The sequence below is a fragment of the Saimiri boliviensis genome, chromosome 2 (assembly GCF_048565385.1).
Source record: "Saimiri boliviensis isolate mSaiBol1 chromosome 2, mSaiBol1.pri, whole genome shotgun sequence".
Lineage (NCBI taxonomy): Eukaryota > Metazoa > Chordata > Mammalia > Primates > Cebidae > Saimiri > Saimiri boliviensis.
Genome location: NC_133450.1, coordinates 238,645,986 through 238,669,356, shown reverse-complemented (window position 1 = coordinate 238,669,356; position 23,371 = coordinate 238,645,986). Strand labels below are relative to the sequence as shown.

Sequence of the window (23,371 nt, the reverse complement as noted above, 5' to 3'; positions counted from 1 at the left end):
TGGCTTCTGAACTCAAGGGCCCACACTCTCCCACCCGAGCTTCCACTGTTTTGTGACACATGAAGCTACTTGACTGTGGCAGCTCCTGGAGCCTGCATGGAGATATTCAGTCCTATGATGTCTCTGCCAGCTTTCCTCCTACAGCTGCATAAAGTTTGAGGTAGAGAGTAAGTAGTAGAAAGATGGGTTGAACCATATCTCTGAGTGGGATCTTCGTAGGTTTTCTCATCTTGTTTTTAGAATTTTTGGTTGGTTGTTTGTTTAAGGACAGTATTTTGGAAATGTAAGTTTCAGTGAAGGAGCTCAGGATGAACGTGGGCTTACAACACCACTCTCAGAATCCCTCCACGTCCTGTCACTTCTAGAAAATAAGCCCACACCAAGCACCACACAAATAAAAGCCATTACCCTTTTATGGCGGAAAAAAAGTGATATTTATTTATTGTGGAATATTAAATGTTCTGGGTGTAAGAACATGAGAGAAAATATTTTTTCTCTACATATTTCTTTTCTTGGGGACTTGTTTTTCTCTAGGAAATGCTGAAAAAAGAATTTGTGATTGACCAGATTAGATACCTTCCCAAAGAAGGCAGTGCCTTGGACAGTGGGGATGGTGGGTGAAGGCACCGGGTGTCTTCAGTCCACTTTGAGGGGCACCAACTGGGGAGACAGCCATCTTGGGGAGCAAGAGCTGGGGATGTCGCCGGCCCCGTTGCTCACTGTTGCACTGGACACTTTTCAAGGGCTGTTGGTCTCTGATATGCCTCTCTCTGTTGGGGTGACTGTGGCTCTTGAGAGTGGCTCGTTGACTGCTGGCTGCATAGCCCAGCATTGTGCTGTGTTCCGGGTGGAAGGGGTGCCTGTGGTCGCAGGGCAACCCACAGACCGGGGCTTGGAACCCCTGTCTGTGCTGATTGACCTTCGAGGCATGATGCTCACGGCAAAGTGTCATTTTTTCCTCCAGCATCTGTCCAACTGCGGTCATGAGCCCGTCAGCTTCAGCACAGCTGCCGTACGCACGTGATTTGTTTTTCACTGTTTTCTGGCTCTTGGCAGTGACTGGTGCTGGCTTGCTTTTTTTCACTGAAAAGACCTGCTGAAAAAATTGTTTGATGTTTTTTCCGAAGCTGCTTATTGAAGGAGGCTGTTTCTTTGACGGCAGCAGCGGGAGGCTTCCATCCCGTCGGGTGTCTTCCGTTTTCCTGACTGGGGTAAGCTGGGGAGTCCGCAGTTCTTCGAGCCTTTCTTCACGTTTTTCTAAGTTGGGCTTCATTGGGTTCTCACTCTTGTAAGTAGGGGTAAACATCTGGTTCTGGCTCTTGCATGAGCTGTGACATTTCAGGTTCTTGGGCTCCTTGTGCCCGAGGTTGCTCCTTCTGGCTGCCATAAGGTCACGTAGCTCCTGGGAAGCCTGCATGTCCCTGGTAGGCATGCTCTGGAGACGGCCGCGGGGCACTTGAGAAGCCAGACTCTCTGTAGCAAGGGGAATGTCAGTAAAACCATCTGGAAGGAGCACAGTGGCGCCACCAACTTGAGGCTGGGTCTCTGACTTGGTGGCCATTCTGGGCTCAAAGTCACTAACAACCTCTCCCGTAAGATAGAGCTCTTCTGCATCATGGGCGACAGACATTCTAGGGAGTTGAGAGCCTTTACTGGTCCCTGGAGCCTCTAAACCACTCACATCCTTCCGTGTGGCTTGGAGGTTTGCCAGCATGAAGGCTCCCAAGGGGACTCCGGCTTGTGGCGCTGCCTCCATGGTCTCTCCAGTCCTTGGGGATTGGGCTCCTAAGCTCCCGCTCTGCTGGGCGCTGCCTGTGAGGGGCTTAGAAGGCCACCTGCCCTCCTGTCCAGCTGGAGGAGGCTTCAAGGGCCCATGGGGATTCCAAGATGGGATCCCTTGTGGGGCCGTCTGGAACTGTGTAAATGTAGGGGAAGACACCAGAAGACTGCCTGGCGTCTGAGCAGATGCTTTGGTCAGCACCTGCTTTCTCAGACCTGCCGGTGGTGACTCTCTTAGGAACACGGCTTTCTCAACTTTTGAGCTAGGCTTAGATTCATAGGTGGCTGAGGAGGGACCAGCAAGCTGTGTAAGGGATGAGGAGGAAACTGTTCCCAGTTTAAAGAGCTTAATGGGCTTGAGGACCCTGAGGGGTAGGCTCCACTTGTGTTTGGCCCAAAACCTCACAATATGGTGTCCCAGCACCTGCTGAGTGCACGGATCGAGGAAGGAAAGCTCCCGGGATGTGTTCACACTGGCTCTCCCACTTTTCAGGGGTGCTAGATTGCTGGTCTTCATGTGGGTGTTGGACACGGAAAAACCCTCGTTGACAGCAAGCCAGGATCGACGCACACAAATGGGGATCAAGCCCTCGTTGATCTGGCCCAACTTCGTGCCCACGTGGACTTTCAGGATATTTTCTGTACGATTTCTCTCTGTGCGTCTTAATAAATCACTTTCCGAGTGTCTCCTCAAGGGCATCTTCAAGTCTCTTTCCAACTCCTCGGAGGCTGCCCCCAGAACCTTCCCTGGGCAGCTTTCCATGCACCTGGCTAGATTCTGCGGGGTCTGCCCCAGAATTTGCCCCAGAGGTGTGCAGGGATTCCTCTCTAGCTGGAACGTCACCTTCTGTATGTCCTTGCCGCTCTCGCCCGTGCACATGGAGGACTGCAAGGGTCTGAGTTTGCCCCTGGCCTGACTCGTCCCTGGCGATTTCTCCCGAGGCTGCATCAGATCCGGAGCCTCTTGGGTCGTCCCCAGGTTGCTCTGGTGTTGAATGAGCCACTTTTGAATATGTTGCTCCAGTTGCCTCCGGAGTTCAGGACTGACCGGAAAGTTCTCAGGAACGATTGCTGTCAAGCTGTCCTGGGGAGGGTTAGGAGTGGAGGCGCTAAAGACGTCCTGAGGTTTTTGGACCCTAGAGGGTAAAGCCAACTCACCTTCTAGTTGTTTAGAAGACCATTCAGGGCGCTGCATTTCAGGTAAGGTGAGAGCTTGCGCCTTATTCTGCGACGCAGGGCAAGCTACTCCAGAATTATTAATTGAGGATGCAAAAGCAGAAGATTGGACTGGGAAAGAGGATTGAAGACGGGCCTGAGCCTCCGCCTGAGCCATAGGCGAGAGCTGGAATTGGGGTGTGGGCGAAATAAAGGGTTGGGACTCAGGCCTCAGATGGGACAGGCGCTGGGCCTGGAAAAGCAGTGGAGACATTGCAGTCTCTGTTTGAACTGGGCGGACATTGGGAATGCCATTGAACAAGAAAGGAGGAGACTGGAAAGTGTAAGATCTCTCGGACACCCAGGCGTTAGCCACCAGGGATTCGCTGTGCAGAGAGGGGAGGCCCCAGAAAAGCTGGCTATAATTCTTCTGAAAATGCGCCTTCAGGATTCTAGGATCTGAGAGCTTCTGAGGACCGGAAGACTGTTTGAAGTCTTCCATGTTCCAGACAGGTTTTAGGGTTGTGGTGTCCTGCTCAGCATCCAATGATTCCACCAAATTCCCCAAAGAATTTGAGTGCTTTTCTGTGTTCATTTGCTTTGGAAATGATCCATCTTTTTCTTTTTCCTTCCAAATGTTGATCCCAGCTCTTTGTGTGACTTGTATCCCCACGACATTCTGGCCATCAGAGCTGAGCAACAAGGGGCTACCAGCTTCCATCTGACTGTTTGTGGGGTCACCAGAGGACGAGGTTTCTGGTGGGTGGCAGGAAAGATGATCTTGCTGGACTGATGGGTTGAAGATGCACCAGGTTCTGGTAGTTTCCTGACACCAGAATGCAGACACAGAGACATGACTGCTTGAGCCGCCAAGGCCTGAGAGGGCTGGGCCAGAAGTCGCCAAATCCTCACACGGAGATGCGCTTTGAGGGATGGTGCCCAGTGGAAGCACCACTGAGTCACAGTGAGATGGAGTCGTCAGAGTGGAGTCCCGCAGGGGAGGAGCAACGGAGCCTTTCGGAGGAGGCAGAGAGCAGGCCAGAGGATCAGGGGTGTGTGGTGGGTTAGGGAAAAGTGCAGGTGGCTCAGGTGAGGGGTGTTCCAGGGGAACGGAAGGTTGTGGTGGTTGGGAGGCACTCAGACAGGAGACTGAGGTGGCCATTGGGCTTGGTGATGGGGTGGAGTCCAGAGGCGGAGGATGCTGGGTTTGAGGATCCAGGGAAGCTAATGGGGAAAGCACAGGAGCGGTATCTTCCATCTGCTCCTGAGGCTCCTGAGGGGACTGGGAGGCTCCATCAGGTGCTGTTTTGCACTCCTCATCTGAGGGGTCGGGACCAGAGAGCTGACCAAAGTCTTTACCTTTCTTAGGATGCGGCCCCAGGATGCTGCAGGAAACAGGAGGCACAAGCTGCAGCCAGGAGCAGGTAGGGCCACAGGGCAGAGTGGGCGTGTGGGCCCAGGCCCCTCCACGGCCCCACACCCTGACCCCCCAATTCTCCTCCTACGCCCCTCCACTGCCCCACACCCAGACCACCCAGTTCTCCTCCACGCCCCTCCACCGCCCCAAACCCTGACCCCCAATTACTCCTCCAATGCCCCTCCACTATCCCACACCCAGACTCCCCAATTCTCCTCCTATACCCTCCACCGCCCCACACCCAGACTCCCCAATTCTCCTCCTATGCCCTCCACCGCCCCACACCCAGACTCCCCAATTCTCCTCCTATGCCCTCCACCGCCCCACACCCTGACTCCCCAATTCTCCTCCTATGCCCTCCACTATCTCACACCCAGACTCCCCAATTCTCCTCCTATACCCCCCACTGCCCCACACCCAGACTCCCCAATTCTCCTCCTATACCCTCCACCGCCCCACACCCAGACTCCCCAATTCTCCTCCTATGCCCTCCACTATCTCACACCCAGACTCCCCAATTCTCCTCCTATACCCCCCACCGCCCCACACCCAGACTCCCCAATTCTCCTCCTATACCCTCCACCGCCCCACACCCAGACTCCCCAATTCTCCTCCTATGCCCTCCACCACCCCACACCTAGACTCCCCAATTCTCCTATACCCTCCACTGCCCCACACAGACTCCCAGACTCCCCAGTTCTGCTATGCCCCTCCACCACCCCACACCCAGACCCTCCAATTCTCCTCCTGTGCCCCTCCACCGCCCCATACCCAGACTCCTTAATTCTCCTATGCCTCTCCACCGCCCCACACCCACACCCCCCAATTCTCCTCCTGTGCCCTTCCACCGCCCCTGCACCCTGACTCCCCAATTCTCCTCCTCTGCCCCTCCACCACCCCACACCCAGACTCCCCAGTTCTCCTACCCCTTGCTTCAGGGTTTTACTCCCATCCTCTGTCCCCCTGGTCTCCCCATCCCAGGTCAGCTCCAGGCTGCCGTAAGGCCCTGGGATCGAATCCCAGCCCCGGTAGGAAGGATGTCTGGAAGGGGACGTGCCTCACCGCTGCAGTTGTGAAAACAAGTCCGGAGTCCCCTCCAGGCCTGTCAGGCGGTCTCTAGAAGCTGGAAATCAGGAGACCGGGTTAGGGCAGTGAGGGAGGGGCCTGGGATCTCACAGGAGGCGGAGTGGACGTTTCTTTAGGGAAGACCATGGGGAGTCAGACCCTGGAAACCACATGTCTGTGTCCAAGGTCACATGGCCTGGAGGGGGATAGTGAGGCACGGAGGGCAAGGCTTTGTCGTCCACAAAGGGCTTCCACACACAGACCCCCCAGCCCCATAGTCCTCACAGCTGCCCTGTGGGGAGAAAGGACTGGGGTGGTCTCAAAGAGGAATCAGCCTTAGCAGAGTTGAACAGCTGTCCACAGCCCCCTCCCGGCTCCTGATTCAGACAGGCTTTGGGCTCCTCCCCCTACACTGTGCCCTGCTGGGGAACACCCAGTCCTTGGCCCAGCATGGTTTCATGCCAGCACGGAATCTGAGGGGGACCCGGGGTTCTGATTTCCTTCCTGGAGCCCCCACCTCAGGCTTCTTCAGGTGACTTCCTCAGACAGAGTCGCTTCTCTCCGGGGACAGACGAGATGAAATGCACTCTAGGGTGCCCCGGCGGAGCCTTACCTTTCGGACTGCTGTTTTTCTTCCTGCCTTTGGGCCTCCCCCTCCGCTGACCTCGACACTGGGAGATCAGTTGACACTGGGACAGAAGACGACCCTGGGACAGAAGACGACCCTGGGACAGAAGACGACACTGGGACAGAAGATGACCCTGGGAGACAAGAAAGGGCGAGGGGCTGAGACCGGCTCTCGCTGCCTGCCCCCAGCCCAGCCGCGGCGCGCAGCGCTCACGAACCGCACAGCCCTCTCGTCTTGCTCAGGGAGCGGTGCGCTTCCTCCCACTCCTGTTTAAGTGGATGATAAACTGCTTTTCTTCTTAGAAAAACACGAAGAGGGGGCCAGACGCGGTAGCTCCCGCCTGGAATCCAATCGTTTGGGGAAGCCAAGAAGGGTGGATCACCTGAGATCAGAAGTTTGAGACCAGCCTAGCCAGCATAGTGAAACCCCGTCTCTACTAAAAATAACAAAAATTAGCTGGGCGTGGTGGCGCGTGCCTGTGATCTCAGCTACTCCGGAGGCCGAGGCAGGAGAACTGCCTGAACCCGGGAAGCAGACGCTGCAGGGAGCCCAGATCGCCACTGCACTCCAGCCAGGGCGATAAGAGTGAGACTCGGTCTCAAAGAACAAACAAACAATCAAACCCACCACAAACAGGGATTTACTATATGAGGAAATATATATATGTATATATTTATAAACTATAATATACATAATGTATAATATATAACATAAGTAACGGTAGAGGCTCCTCTACCTGACGAACACCCAGGCTCAGGCCTGCAGGCGCATCTGAGCTGCCAGGTAGGATTCTGCTTCCCAGGAGATCAGCGGAGCCTCCAGGCCCAGGTGGGAGGCCCTCGGAAGCTCAGCACAGCCCCCAGATCACTCCACACAGACAAGGCGGGGCCCCCAGCCACATGCCCCAGGAAGGGGCTTATGAGCGCCCTCCCACAGAGACCTCCCTCATCTCCTGACTGGTCCTCACCACTGAGTCCAGGGGTTCGGATTTGCCCTGACGCCTCCTGTGCTCCCCCACAGATGGACTGAGAGCTTGGGCTGGAAATCCCAGTCCCTGCCAACCCCTGGCTGCTCTGCCTCTCCCTGGAAGGACCATGTTCTGGTCTCTCCTGACACTTCCCATTTCGGAGGTCTCTCCACTGGATTTCGAAAAATAGAGCTAATAATAGAAAGCAAAGAGAGAATTGTGCTGTGTGGGTCCCGCCGGAGGGCTCCTTACCATTCTCTTCTTCCCAGGCGATGGTGAGGGTGGATCACAAAGGAAGTAAGAGAGGTAAGGGAGTAATAGGAAAAAGAACCCCACGGCAAATACCAGGGTGAGGAAGAGATCCAGCACCCATGGTGTGGAGCTGGGGGTGTTTATCCACGAATCACTGAGAAATTTTAGAGGAAACGGAATATTCTCCATTTGAATAGGTATGCTGCCTTCAAGCAACTGAGCTCTGGGCACTCGCTTGGAGACTAGGGACTGGGGCCCAGGCCTGCGTCACAGAGCTGGGGCCTTCACATCACAAAGGGCCCCTGATGGGGGAGGGGCAGTGAGGGGGGAGGCTGAAGCACAGCCCCTCCCCACCCCGCAAGCCCGGGATCCCTCCACCCTCCCACCTTCCAGATTCCTCCTTCCCACTGTCAGTGACAGAACTCAGCCAATTTTCTGTTCCTTCTCCCTGGAACACAGATATTATCTGGTTCCTTTTATCTGTTGGAGACGGTGGCATGAGGTTACCTATTTTATAATCCTTGAAAATCTGAAGTTGACTCTGAAACTCTGACTATGTACTGGGGATTTTTATTCTCAGAATCTCATTCGTCCTCAACTCCAGCTTTCCCACACAATGTTTTTGTCTTATATTAATCCAGGGACAAAGTGTAAATTTGTTTTACTCTTATTTAGTTTTGTAAATTTTGAATAGTAAGGTTTTTTTTTTTTTAAATTATTTCCATTTCACTTTCAATCAAAGGGACCTATCCGCATACAATTAATTTTTAAAAATTTTTAAAGTTTTATTTATGTGTTTATTTTCTTTATAGCTCTGGGGTACATGTGCAGGACAGGCAGTTTTCTTACACAGCTAAATGTGTACCACGGTAGTTGGCTGCATCTATCACCCCGTTACCTCGGTATTAAACTCAGCATGCATTAGCCATTTTTCCTGATGCTCTCCCTGCCACCGGCCCTCCGCCAACAGGTGCCAGTGTGTGCTGTTCTCCTTCCTGTGTCTACATGGTCTCGTCGTTCAGCTCCCACTTACAGTGAGAACATAGAGCATTTGCTTTTCTGTCCCTGCGTTAGTTTGCTGAGGATAGTGGCTTCCAGCTTCATCTATGTGTCTGAAAAAGACATGATCTGATTCATTTTCATGGCTGCATGGCATTCCATGGTGTGTATATACCATGTTTTCTTTATCCAGTCTACCATTGATGAGCATTTGGGTTGACTCCATGTCTTTGGTGTTGTGAACAGTGTTGCAATGAACATACACATGCATGGATTTTGTAATAGAATGATTTATATTCGGCCGGGCGCGGTGGCTCAAGCCTGTAATCCCAGCACTTTGGGAGGCCGAGGCGGGTGGATCACAAGGTCGAGAGATCGAGACCAACCTGGTCAACATGGTGAAACCCTGTCTTTACTAAAAATACAAAAAATTAGCTGGGCATGGTGGCGCGTGCCTGTAATCCCAGCTACCCAGGAGGCTGAGGCAGGAGAATTGCCTGAACCCAGGAGGCGGAGGTTGCGGTGATGCGCCATTGCACTCCAGCCTGGGTAACAAGAGCGAAACTCCGTCTCAAAAAAAAAAAAAAAAAAAAAAAAAAAAAGAATGATTTATATTCCTTTGGATATATAATAATAATACCATTATATATAATATGTTACTATATAATATGTAATATAATATATAATATAGCTCATTAATTTGTTCTAGCTAATACATATATAATATATGACATATATAATATATAATATGCAATAATATATAATATATACTTATTTATAATTATTATATTAATATATTATAACTATGCTAATATGTTAATATTGCATATTATGATGTTAATTATTAATTAAATATATTATTAACAATATAATTATTAATATATTATATATTATCATATACTATATATGTATTATAATATACATATATATTATAATATGTATTTATAATATGTTATATATTAAATATGCATTAGCTAGAATATATTAATCAGCTGTCATATATATTATATATTTATATATCATATGATATATAATCTGTAATATGTAATTATATTTATGTAATATAGTGGTATAAGAACCATTGTATGCAGCAATGTTATTGCTGGGTCAAATGGTATTTCTGGTTCTAAATCTTTGAGGAATTGCCACACTGTCTTTCACGGTGCTGGACTAATTTACATTCCCACCAATGGTGTAAAAGCATTCCTGTGTCTCCAGAACCTTATCAGTATCCATTGTTTCTTGACTTTTTAATAATTGCCATTTTGGCAGGTGTGAGTTGGTATCTCATTGTGGTTTGGATTTGCATTTCTCTACTCATGAGTGATGTTGAGCTTTTTAAAATATATTTGTTAGTTGCATGTATATTTGTGTGTGTGTGTGTGTTTGTGTGTGTGTGTGTGTGTGTGTGTGTCAGAGAGAGAGAGAGAGACAGAGACAGAGATGGAGTCCAGCTCTGTTGCCCAGGCCGAAGTGCAGTGGTGAGATCTTGGCTCACTGCAACCTCTGCCTCCTGGGTTCAAGCAATTCTTCTGCCTCAGCCTCCTGAGTAGCAAGGATTACAGGTAGCTGCCATCATGCCTAGCTAATTTTTGTTTTTTTGAGACTGAGTCTTGCTCTGTCACCAAGTTGGAGGGCAGTGGCACAATCTCGGCTCACTGCACCCTCGGCCACCCAGGTTCAAGTGATTAATCTGCCACAGCTTCCTGAGTAGCTGAGACTACAGGTGTGGGCCACCATGCCCAGCTAATTTTTTGTATTTTAGTAAAGACAGGGTTTCACCATGTTGACCAGGATGGTCTTGATCTGACCTCGTGATCTGCTCACCATGGCCTCCCAAAGTGCTGTATTTACAGGCAAAAGCCACCATGCTCAGCTTAATTTTTGTATTTTCAGTAGAGATGGGGTTTCACCATGTTGGCAAGTTTGGTCTTAAACTCCTGATCGTAAGTGGTATATCTATCTTGGCCTCTCAAAGTGCTGGAACTACAGGCATAAACCACTGCACCTGGCCTCTCTTTTGAGAAGTGTCTGTTTCATGCCCTTTGCCACCTTTTAATGGTGTTTCTTTTTTTCTTGTAAATTTGCCTAAGTTTCTTGTAGATTCTGGATTTTAGACCTTTGTCAGATAGATAGATTGCAAAATTTTTCTCCCATTCTGTAGGTTGTCTGTTTGCTCTGATGATAGCTTCTTTTGCTGTGCAGAAGCTCTTTAGTTTAATTTTATCCCATTTGTCCATTTTTTTTGCTTTTGTTGCAATTGCTTTTGGTACTTTCATCATAAAATCTTTGCCCATGTCTGTGTCCTGAATGCTATTGCCTAGATTTTCTTTTAGCATTTTTATAGTTTTGGGTTTTAATTTAAGTATAATTCATCTTGCGTTAATTTTTCTATAAAGTGTAAGGAAGGAGTCCTTCCTCAATTTTCTGCATATCACTAGCCATTTCTCCCAGCACCATTTATTCAATAGGGAATCCTTTCCCCATTGCTTATTTTTGTCAGGTTTGTTAAAGATCAGATGGTTGTAAATGTGTAGGTTTTTTTCTGAGTTCTCTGTTATGTTCTATTGGTCTGTGTGCCTGATTTTGTACCGATATTATGCTGGGGATTAAGCTGACCTGATCATGGTGGATAGGCTTTTTGGATTCGGTTTGCCAGTATTTTATTGAGGATTTTTGCTTCGATGTTCATGAGGGATATTGGCCGGAAGTTTTCTTTCTTTTCTTTCTCTCTCTCTCTCTCTTTTTTTTTTTTTTTAATCTTTTACAGGTTTTGGTATCAGGATGATGCCGGTCTCATAAAGTGGGTTAGGGAGAAGTCTCTCTTTTTCAATTGTTTGGAATAGTTTCAGAAGAAAAAGTACCAGCTTTTCTTTGTACCTCTGGCAGAATTCAACTGTAAATTTTTTGTTTTTGGTTGGTAGGCTATTTACTACTGCCTCAATTTCAGAACTTGTAATTGGCCTATTCAGGGATGCAGCTTCTTCCTGGTTCAGTCTTGGGAGGGTGAATGTGTCCAGGAATTTATCCATTTCTTCTAGATGTTCTAGTTCATTTGGATAGACGTGTTTATAGTATCCTCTGATGGTAGTTTGTATTTCTGTGGGGTCAGTGGTGGTATCCCCCTTACCATTTCTGATTGTGTTTATTTGAATCTTCTCTCTTGTTTTATCAGTCTAGCTAGTGGTCTATCTTACTGATTTTTTAAAAAAACCAGCCCTTTGATTGGTTGATTTTTAAAGGAGTTTTTCATGTGTCTGTCTCCTTCAGTTCTGTTCTGAGTTTGGTTATTTATTGTCTTCTGCTAGCTCTGGGATTTGTATCAACAAGCATTGTATCAACATTTGACAGATGATCCCAGGCACCACTGTCTTAACTCATGAAAATGACAAATTCTTGGCACAAACAACTTCTTCTGCACACGTCTCCTCTCCATGCATACACTAAGAGACTTGGCCAAATTCCAGCACGGCCTCTATCAGCTCAGAGCCATGTCCCTAGGATGCCCCAGCCCCCTCTAAAGCACCTGCCTGGGAACATTCAATTCTGCTAAAAGAATGTACTATTTGTCCCAGCCAAAACTTCATATCACTTTTCTAATCTTTAGTTTTTTTTGCTCCTTTCTAAGCTACAGGCAAACCAGAAACTAATCTCCATTTTGCTACATGTATTAAATGTATATTAATGCTGTTTGCATTTGCTGGAATTGCATTTTCTACTATTTCCGGTTGTTAAAGTCTATATCTGCTGCTGTCGTGTGTGACATCCATATTCCCTCTTTGGGCTAAAATATGTATTCCCCTAGCTATTGAAAGTAAGTGGCTCACGCCTGTAATCCCAGCACTTTGGGAGGCTGAGGCGGGTGGATCACAAGGTCAAAAGATCGGGACTATCCTGGTCAACATGGTGAAACCCCGTCTCTACTAATACAAAAATTAGCTGGGCATGGTGGCGCACACCTGTAGTCCCAGCTACTCGGGAGGCTAAGGCAGGAGAATTGCTTGAACCCAGGAGGCAGAGGTTGCGGTGAGCCGAGATTGCACCATTGTACTCTAGCCTGGGTAACAAGAGCGAAACTCTGTCTCAAAAAAAAATAAAAAATAAAAAAATAAAAAAGAGATAGCAGAACCCTTACAGCAGAAGCTGTAAGACTTCATAATTGTCTGAGTTGCCATGCCAGTGATTATGACTCCTTCTTGGGGCAGCCCACATTGGGGAAATCATCAACAAGGAAGTGTAAAGTCTTTGGCTTCTTGCCTCATCAAATGGTAACAATGAAGGGCTATACCAGCCCCAGAGATCTCCTTGACTTTGGTCTGTGGTTTCTTGAAATGTGGTAGCCTTAATTCTCCCACTGTGTAATCCTGCTTCCTTAATAATAATTCCAGTTGCACCCCCCAAAATTCTTCATGCAGGTATGCATCTTATAATCTACTTACCTGGGCAGCCAATCTGTAGCGATATCTTATCTTCCTTCTAAGGCCTTGCTCCAGTATATAAAATGTCTCTTACTCTGAGTAACAAACCAAAGTGATGTTTGAGGGATGTTTCTTCTCTACCTAATTTGTTAACAATTTTTTATCACAAAAGGATGTTGAATTTTATCAAATGTGTGGTTCTTTTTTTGCATCTGTGGAGATGATCATGTTTTTTCCCTTTATTCTCTTGATGTATCACATTGATTTGCAAATATTGAACCATCTTTAAATAAATTTAACTGGCTTATGGTTAATTATCTTCTGGGGGTATTGTTACATTTGATTTGCCAAGGTATTCTCCTGAGGATTTTTGTATCTGGGTTCATCAGGGATGTTGGCTTGTAGATTTCTTTGTGTTGTGTCTTTGGTTTTGTAACATTGGGGTTCGTGGGTTCTGGGTGCCCTCAGCTCCCCTGAGAGGATGTTTCTCCAGGTTCTTGTGCTCCTGCCCTCTCAAGAATGAGAGGGGACCACAGCACAGTGTGCAGTAAATGCCAGACTCAAAAGTGTTTGTAGAAAGTTATTTATTAAAGAGAGAGAGAACTAGGAAAAGGAGAGAGAAGGAAACAGCTAACTCTCACACTGAGTGAGAGAATCCAGGAGAGGAAAGCCGCTTCCACACTGAGTGGAAGGGAATAGAGAGAGGTGGAGTTTAGGAGGGGAAGACAGGCTTCCACGAGAGACTGTGGAAGGGGACCCCAGAGGGGAAATCCAGGATAAAGACGGCTTCCATGAAGGGAGTGTTCGTGGAAGGGGATCCAAACATGGAGTCCAAAGGAGTGTGGAAGAAGGACTTTTAAACTGGGAGGAGCCCCCACATTCTCCAAGACCCCAGGCCAATGAAAGGAGTTCCTAGAACTTCCGCTGGAGTGATTGACTCTTAATTTCTTCCCATGCTGACGAAATTCAAACATGAACCGTTAAATCTCCCAGATGGAGAGCTGGGAGTGGGGCATGGTGCTGGGAAATTCTTGCCCTTAAAACCATGCCCCCTCATGGACCCAGAAAGAGAACACATGCCCTCAATTTTGGTGCCAGGTCAGTGCTGGCCTTATATAATGAATTAATTTCTCTTCAATGTCTAGGAATTGTTTGAGAAGACTTGTTAATTCTTCCTTACATGTTTAGTAGAATTCAGCAGTAAAGCCAAAATTGAGAAGAAATCTCTGGAAACTTAGCACTCACCCTAAACACAAGTTATCACTAGTGTACAGGTGGCATGCTGGGAATAATCACAGTGTCGCAGGGCAAACCCCAAAGTTGGGGCTCAGTCTGGGAGGCCAAGAGGGTACATGGCTACCCCAAGAGAGTACACAGGAAAGAATTTAAGAGCAAGCCGACAGTATAAAGTGAAAGTAAGTTTATTAAAAAGTAAAAGGATAAAAGAGTCACTACTCCATAGGTAGAGTGGACCCAACGGCTATTGGTTGGGTATTTTTATGGTTATTTATCGATCATATGCTAAATAATGCATGCATTATTCATGAGTTTTCTGAGAAAGGCGCAGGGAGCTCCCGGAACTGGAGTTTTCTCTCCATCCAGACCATACAGGCATTGCTTCCAGGCATGACCATGCATTTATAAATGGTCATGGCAGTGGTTGGAGTGTTTTTTTAAGCATTTTTGTTTATTTTATTAGCATGCTAATGAATTATAATTAGTGAATAATGAGCAGTGAAGGTAACCAGAGGTTGCTTACATCAGCATTTTGGTTCTAGCTGGTTTGGGCTGGTTTCTTTCACTGTCTCCTGACCTAGCAGAGTTATGTGACCTATTGTCTTGGAAATTAGTCCTGCTGAATTCCTACTTCAATAGCATAAAAGAAATAATAACAGAGTTAAAGAATGCTGTAGTTAGGCCTAAGAGTAAGCTCAACATAGCAAGGAAATATCAGTAAGCTTGAGGAAACATAATGAAAGAAAAAAGCATTCAAAAGCTTTGGGGCAATATCAAACAGTCTATACATTTATTTGGAATCTCAGAAGGAGAAAATACAGCCTGAACAATATCATATTCCAAACAAAGACAAAGAAAACCTTGAGGAAAAAAAAAAACTAAAACACAGTATTAACTGCAGAGAATAAGAATTATAATAGATTTTTCATCAGAAACCAAACAAGCAAGAAAATGGAATGACATTTTTAGTGTTAAAGAACAAACTGTCACATGACAGCCCTATACCCAGTAAAATATATAAAGATAGGTGCTTAAATGATAGGAGGAACTAATGTTTTTTAGCATTCCACAGTAATGATCACTTTCAAAAACTACAATATACATCTGCATGTTACACTGCATACAACACAAACATTTAGCCCCAAATAATAGAATACAAAAAGCTATACTGGACAAAACACCACAGAACTTTCGAATAGGAGAGCTGTTCAGAGTAGAGTTTTGACAGTAGCAGCTGCAGCCAATGGCAACCTTCTTAAAATCCTGACAATCTCTGTAAGCACCTGGTGAGATTCCTGAAGCACAATCTAGAAGCGTGCAGCCTGCTCCCCTCATCTCTGCTACCTCAGTGCAGTAATAGCATGTGTATGTCTATACATATAAAAAAGCCTCCCACACCCACTCCTTTCTTCATGCCTCAGAAGCAGGAGCAAGCGACTGTCATGGAACCAACTTGAGGCAGGAATGTTCAGACATGGCTTAGAAAACCCACATTATTATAGTTACAAGCTTTTTTATTGGATTTACAACAGTCATAGCATTAATTTCTAAAACCTGTGATGCCCTAAGAGGCATTAAGAATGAAGGCATTGTACTAATACAAATTGAGTACAGAAAATTTCAGTCTTAGATGGTTGTAGCTGATGAGTTATTACCTCACAGAGACTATAATATTGTATTTGGTATTATATGATTATCTCATTATATGATTTTGTTTCTGCTGTTCTTCAAACATTTAAATCAAGCTTTGAACTAATTATGCTAATTTCTGAGTTCTGACTATTTTTGAGCTCTGAAGCTTTGAATGTCCCCCCAACATTGGGGATAGGTTTAACGGTAGTAATTCATTTAGTTTTTGTCTGTCAGAGATTATTCTTTATTTTTAAAGGATACTGGGGAATCTCTTTATAAGGGATTCACATGAGGAAATATAATATTCAAAGGGAGACTCATATTTTTTAAGGGTTTATTTATTTTTAAATGGCCTTTTCCCTGGACTCATATTATTTTTAAATGTACATTATAAACATTAGGAAAACCACTAAACTTTTAAAAAGATACAAACAATAAGATAAAATGGGATAATAAAAATTCCTTAGTTAAAAACAGTGATGGAAAAATTAAAAAAGGAATAAGTAGGAAATAGCTAGTAAGACTGCACATTTTACTCCAAGCATATTAATTATCAATATAAATGTGTATGTTCTAAACACATCAGTTAAAGACAGATATTGTCACATTGGATTTTTTTTTAAGCAAGACCCAATTCTGTCTACACAAAACTCAATTGATATATAAAGCCATAGCTACGTTAAAAGTAAAAGAATGAATAAAACTATAGCATGTAACATGCAATAAAGTTAGAACAGATACATTAATTTCAAAGTCAATTTCAGGAAAAGGAATATCAGGGATAAAGAGGTACTTTATACAATGATGAGTTAATTTTCCAAGAATATATTACAATCCTAAATGTGTAAATACAATGTGCCACAAATGGATAGATTTGAAAGGAGAAACAGACAAATCTACAATTATAGTTGGAGACTATTCCTTTCTCAGTACCTGCTAAGAACAATTGGTAGGTAGTAGAAAAGCTTGGTTTAGTGGTTAAGCCTTGTGTGACAGATCTTAAAGGACAACGCAGCACATTGTCAACAGCTCTGTCAACATAAATAGAGAAATAGGGTTAGCCACAGAGGTTAAAACTACCTGTTCATCCCGTAGATTAACACAAACTGGGTCTTGGGTACATGGTAGTACTGAATGCTGTTTGATCTAGCCTTTCCAGTACAGGCACTTTCTGAAAAACCTTTGTCTTCATTTGGGGCATTTTGTTGTCAGGTTTTTGTGTCTGTTTTTGTGGATATTTGCCTCACTCCACCCCTGAGTTTTCAGGTAGACAGGTGTGATTCAAAACTCTGTTGTAAGGTGTTTATTGCAGTGGCGTAATGGGTTTGCAGTATTAAGTCATGGTTCTCCACTGAAGGAGAGGGCTTGGGAATCCCTGAGACTAGCTAAAGTTAAGTTGTTGGAAGAGTGCCTCGACTGGAAATTTGACCTTTGTGCTTTGTTGCTCTGTTTCCTGAAAATGCCTCGGGGATGCTCCTGGTTTGTCCACCCACTGCTTTGACTCCTTGGGTCCCTCTCATTCTCTCACTTTAAGAAAAAACAAATAATTGTTGCAGAGGTCTCTGTATTTTGCAGCTGCGCTTATATAAGAAGCACCTTCCCCCTAAAAAAAGAAAACGTTAAAAAAAGAATAACAGGCAGAAAATCAGTAAAGATATAGATAATGTGCACTATACTATACCAATTTAAATTAAAGTACTCTATTCACCAACAGAATATACAGTATTTTCAAGTACGCATGGAACATTCTTCATAATAGATCATACTCTGAGCCATAAAACAAACCTACACAAATTTAAAAGAATTTAAATGTATTTATTATACTTTAAGTTCTGGGGTACATATGCAGATTGTACAGGTTTTTTGCAATAGGTATGCACATGCCGTGGTGGTGGTCTGCTGGATCCGTCACATGGTCATCTACATTAGGTATTTCTCCTAATGCTATCCCTCCCCAATCCCTCCCACCCCCTGCTATTCCTCCCCTAGCGCTTCGCCCCCCAGGCCCTGGTGTGGGAAATCACCAAATATCTTTAATTTAAACATTACACTTTGAAAAGCCCATGAGTCGAGAAGGAAGCCTAAATGAAATTTTTAAAATGGAAATAGTACATAAAATTTCTGAAATGCAGTTAAACAATACTTACAGGGCTGTCTAAGCATTACTTGCTTATTTTAGAAAAGAAGGATCCCAAACAAGTAACTGAAGCTTCTACCTTATGAAACTAGAGAAAGAAACCAATTTAAATTCAAAGGAAGTAGAAAGGAGGAAATAATTAAAATTAGACTATAAATAATGAAATTGAAAACAGAAGAATAGAGAAATCAACAAGAAAAAGCTAATTCCTTGAAAAAGATTATTATTAACATACCTCTAGCAAGACTGACCAAGATAAAAAGATGCCACAAATTAACCATACAAAGAATGAAAGAGGGGACATCACTACCAACCTCACAGATACCAAAAGAAAAATAAGAAAATACTAGGAACAACTTCATACTTCTAAATTTAATAACTTGGGTAAAATGAACCAATTAAACGACCAAAATACAGTGAAGAAAATGAATAACCCAAATATTCCTATATCTATTAATGAAATCGAATTTGTAGTTTAAAACACTTATAAAAAGAACACTCCAGACCCAGGTGGTTCCACTAGTGAATTATGCTAGACATTTAATGAGGAAATAATACCAGTTCTATGCAATCTCTTTCAGAAAACATTAGAGAGCGAACATCTTCCTGTTCATTTACTGAGCCCATCATCACCCTATAACCAACGTGAAAAACATCCATAGAAATCTATAGAATAAGATCTCTCATGAAAATAGATGCAATAAATATAGAAAATGATATATTAGCAAATCTAATACATCACAGCCACATGGGGTACATCCCAAAGATGCAATCTAGTTCAATATTTGAAAATCTATGTTCGATCAACGTGGTTAGAAAAACTGGATAACCACACACAAAAGAACGAAGTTGGACACTTCGTTTATACAACATACAGAAATTAACTCAAAATGGATCAAAGGCCTAAATATAAGACCAAAACCTATAAAACACTTAGAAGAAAACATAAAGGAAAAGCTTCTTGACATAGGATTTGGCAGTGATTTCTTACACATGACACCAAAAGCACAGGCAACGGAATAAAAAGATTAATAAATCGGACCTTGAAACTTTTGTTGCATTAAAAGACGTTACCAAGTGTGTGAAAAGACAATGAGAAAAAATATTTGCAAATCATATATGACATAAGGGGTAATATCCAGCCTATAAAAAGAACTCCAACAACTCAACAATAAAAACAAAAACAGCCTCATTCAAAAGTGGGTAGAGGACTTGCATAGACATGACTCCAAAGACAAACAGTCAATAAGCACTGAAAAGCTGCTCAGCATCTGTACTAACCAGGCCTTTTATTTTCTGTATTCTGATGATTTGACATCAGGAGCCTTGCTGACCTTGGGGGGACTGCCCCCGTAGGGCTGGAAAATTTCCTGAAATAGTAATCAATTTGACAATGAGGGCACTTTTCAAATACAAATAGACAAGTCTAGAACTCATGCACCAAACACCTCCTTTATCAGACTGTCACACTCTGAGCCACTTTCCCTGCACAAAACACCTCAGGGCTGTGCACCAGAAAACGAGCGGAAGTCCCTCTGCCCCAAAGCCTGATGAAATGATTCAAACTAGCCAATCTTAAGCCTGATTACCCATCTTACCCATTCCCTCCCAAATGAACCACAGTAAAGGCTTGTGCCCATAGTTCCCTTCTCTCCCTCTGCCTCTTGTCTGATCCTGGTGCTTCCCTGTGTGGACGCCATGGTGCGGTATACCCCTTTTTCTTAGTAATAAATTTTCAGTGGCTGTTGTATCCTAATCTATTGGCCTTACTATATCTCAATTTTTCCATTAATACATTATATTTTAAAACATCACTAATCATTTAGAAATGCAAATCAAAGCCACAAGATACCACTTTACACCTATTAGAAAAGCTATTATAAGGCCGGGCGTGGTGGCTCAAGCCTGTAATCCCAGCACTTTGGGAGGCCGAGGCGGGTGGATCACGAGGTCGAGAGATCGAGACCATCCTGGTCAACATGGTGAAACCCCGTCTCTACTAAAATACAAAAAATTAGCTGGGCATGGTGGTGCGTGCCTGTAATTCCAGCTACTCAGGAGGCTGAGGCAGGAGAATTGCCTGAGCCCAGGAGGCGGAGGTTGCGGTGAGCCGAGATCGCACCATTGCACTCCAGCCTGGGTAACAAGCGCGAAACTCCGTCTCAAAAAAAAAAAAAAAAAGAAAAAAGAAAAGCTATTATAAAAATTAATTATAAACAGAAAGTAAGTTGATGAAGATGTATAGAACTTGAAACTGTTTTGCATGGCTGGTGGGAAGGTAAAACGGTATAGCCATTGTGGTAAACAGCATAGCGTTTTCTCAGAAAACTAATAGAATTACCATATGATCCAGCAACGCCACTTCTAGGTATATACCCAAAATCACTGAAAGCAGCACGGTATGGTTAAGCTTTGTGTCCCCACCCAAATCTCATCTTGAACTGTAATCCCCAGGTATTGAGGGAGATACCTGGTGGCAAGTAGCTGAATTATGGGGGAGGTTCCCACATGCTGTTCTTGTGATAGTGAGTATTCTCAGGAGATCTGATGGTTTTATAAATGGTAGTTTTTCCTGTGCTTTTCTCTCTCCTGCCGCCATGTCCTTGCTTCCCCTCCCCCTTCCGCCATGATTCTAAGTTTCCTGTGGCCTCCCTAGCCATATGGAACTGTGAGCCAAATAAACCTCTTTCCTTTACAAATTACCCAGTCTTGGGTATTTCTTTATAGCAGTATGAAAACAGATTAATACACAGGGACTCAAACAAATAATTTTTACACCAATGTCCATAATAACATTACTAGTAATAGCCAAAAGATGAAAATGACCCAAATGTTCACTGACAGATGGATAAACAAAATACAATATATACATATAATGGAATATTATTCAGCCTTAAAACGTAATGGAATTCTGACATATGCTATTACAACATGGATAAACCTTGAGGCCATTTGCTAAGTGAAATAAACTAGACACAAAATGACAAATATTTTATGATAACTCTTAAATGAGGTACCTACAATTCATAGTGAAAGTAAGTAGACTAGTGTTTACAGGGGAGTCAGGAGAGGCAGGAATGGGGAGTTGTTCAACGGGTATGAAGTTTCAGTTTGGGATGATGAAAGGTTCTGGGGGCAGATAGCGTTAATGGTTGCACAAGAATGTGAATAGGCTTTTTACCACTAAATTGTACACTCAAAAATGATTAAAATTGTAAGTTTTATGTTTTGTGTGTTTTACCACAACGATGAAAAATTTTCTAATCAATGAATGTAATTCACAGTATTAACAGACTAAATAAAAATAGCCATTTGATCATACCAATAGGTGCAAGACAGGTATTTGACACGATTCAACTATATTTGTTGTAAAATCTCTTAGCTAATTAATAATAGGAGAAAATTCTAAGGTAGGGTATTTACAAAAACTTACAGCTAGCATCACATTTAATGATGAGCTGAGTAAGGCAATTGCTATGGTTTTAATGTTTGTTTTTCTCCATAATTCATATGAAAATTTAATTGCCATTGTAACAATTTTAAGAGAGATTGCTGAGTATTTTCAACTTCAAGGGGTGATTAGGCCACAAGGGTATCACCTTCACGGGCAGGACTGGTACTATTATAGAAAGGCAAGTTTGGCACTCTCTTGCCCCTTTCTCTCTTCTGCCATGTGAGGAAGAGCATTCTGTTCCTCACCCCACCCCATCCCCCAAAGACGTAGCATTCAAGATGCCATCTTGGGAGCAGGGGCCAGAACCTTAACAGACAACAAACATGCCAGGGCCTTATTTTGAACTTCTCAGGCTCCAGAACCAAGAAAAATAAACTTCTGTACTTGCTAAAAAAGAAACCCAGCCTGAGGTATTCCATTGCAGCAGCCCACAACAGATTAAGATAGCAATGCTCTCTCAGTACTTCTGTTCAACATCATCCTACAAGTCTTGACCAGTAAAATAAGGAAACAGAAAGAAAAGCAGAGTCTGAAAAGAAGAAACAAGTGGTCACTATTTGCAGACAAAATCATTATATATGTAGAACATTCCAAACAATGTACCAAAAAATCCTTATCTAATTAATAAGCAAGTTTATTAAGCTTTCAGGATAAAAGGTCAATATACAAAAGTCATCTTATTCCTATTTACCAGCAGTGAACAACTGATAAATAGGAATATAGCCAGCTCTCCCAAATATCAGCAATCTTTTTGTAGATGTCAACAGGCTCATTCTAAAATATCCATGGAAAGGCCAAGAACTAGAATAGCCAAAACAATTCTTAAAAAGAAAAACAAAATTGGAGAATTTATGAGATTTCAAGGCTTTCTATAAAACTAGAGTAATTCAAACAATATATCTGAAAAAGAATAGACATATCAGGCAACACAAAGAAGAAAGTTTTTTTTTTTTTTGAGACAGAGTCTTGCTCTGTCGCCAGGTGCCAGGCTGGAGTGCAGTGGCGCGATCTTGGCTCACCGCAACTTCCGCCTCCGGGTTCAAGCAATTCTCCTGCCTCAGCCTCCTGAGTAGCTGGGATTACAGGCACGCGCCACCACACCCAGCTCATTTTTTTTTTGTATTTTTAGTAGAGACGGGGTTTCACCATGTTGGCCAGGATGGTCTCCATCTCTTGACCTCGTGATCCGCACGCCTCAGCCTCCCAAAGTGCTGGGATTACTGGCTTGAGCCACGGGGCTCGGCAAAGAAGAAAGATTTTTTTAAATGAATTGAAATTTTATTTTTGTATAAAAACCTGTGTGTGAATCTTATGTTACAGGGTTATTATTCAAAACTGTCAAAAACTGGAAACCACCAGCTGCCCTTCCACAGGTGAATAAACACTACTAAGTTAGTGAGTGATACTTTAAGAGAAACATGATGTTTTATTGTCTCAAAATATCTCACTGCAACAGTCAATAAGCACAACCATGTTATAGAAGTAGATAATCTTTTTTTTTTTTTTTTTTTTTTTTGAGACGGAGTTTCGCTCTTGTTACCCAGGCTGGAGTGCAATGGCGCGATCTCGGCTCACCGCAACCTCCGCCTCCTGGGTTCAGGCAATTCTCCTGCCTCAGCCTCCTGAGTAGCTGGGATTACAGGCACGCGCCACCATGCCCAGCTGATTTTTTGTATTTTTAGTAGAGACGGGGTTTCACCATGTTGACCAGGATGGTCTCGATCTCTCGACCTCGTGATCCACCCGCCTCGGCCTCCCAAAGTGCTGGGATTACAGGCGTCAGCCACTGCGCCCAGCCCTAGAAGTAGATATTCTTAACATTTTGCCATACTTGCCATTTTTAATTATTTTTAAAAAGAACTGACGAATGGGCCAGGCGTGGTAACTCACGCCTGTAAACCCAGCACTTTGGGAGGCGGAGGCGGGAGGATCACTTGAGGCCTCAGGAGTTCCAGACCAGCCTGGACAACACGGTGAAACCCCGTCTCTACTAAAAATACAAAAACTAGCTGGGCATGGTGGCGCGTGCCTGTAATCCCAGCTACTCAGGAGGCTGAGGCAGGAGAATTGCCTGAACCCAGGAGGCGGAGGCTGCGGTGAGCAGAGATCCCGCCATTGCACTCCAGCCTGGGTAACAGGAGCGAAACTCCATCTCAATGAAAAGAAAAAAAAGAACCCCAAAAGCTTACAAACACAAAGCAAGTAAAACTGACAAACACAAACCTTACAAAC

At 44.2% G+C, this 23,371-nt stretch overlaps 1 protein-coding gene across 1 annotated transcript; it reads right to left on the bottom strand.

Annotated features, from left to right (window-relative positions):
- Positions 1-568: 568 nt before the first annotated feature.
- LOC141583238 (spermatogenesis-associated protein 31A5-like) lies at positions 569-7,495 on the bottom strand. The gene is made up of 4 exons (XM_074392537.1): positions 7,264-7,495; positions 6,030-6,087; positions 5,414-5,474; positions 569-4,319 (listed from the first exon to the last, which is right to left on the bottom strand). Exons 1-4 carry the CDS (start codon positions 7,450-7,452, stop codon positions 569-571), a joined length of 4,059 nt encoding a protein of 1,352 aa, XP_074248638.1. The 5' UTR covers positions 7,453-7,495.
- Positions 7,496-23,371: the final 15,876 nt, after the last annotated feature.

Bases quoted from the DNA above. Each gene is read 5' to 3' on its own strand.
- LOC141583238 (XM_074392537.1), bottom strand. From the start codon at position 7,452: ATGGAGAATATTCCGTTTCCTCTAAAATTTCTCAGTGATTCGTGGATA. The intron at 5,475-6,029 runs GTAAGGCTCCGC...CCTGATTTCCAG, and splicing joins GAAAAACAGCAGTCCGAAAG to CTTCTAGAGACCGCCTGACA. The intron at 4,320-5,413 runs GTGAGGCACGTC...TGTTTCCTGCAG, and splicing joins TTGTTTTCACAACTGCAGCG to CATCCTGGGGCCGCATCCTA.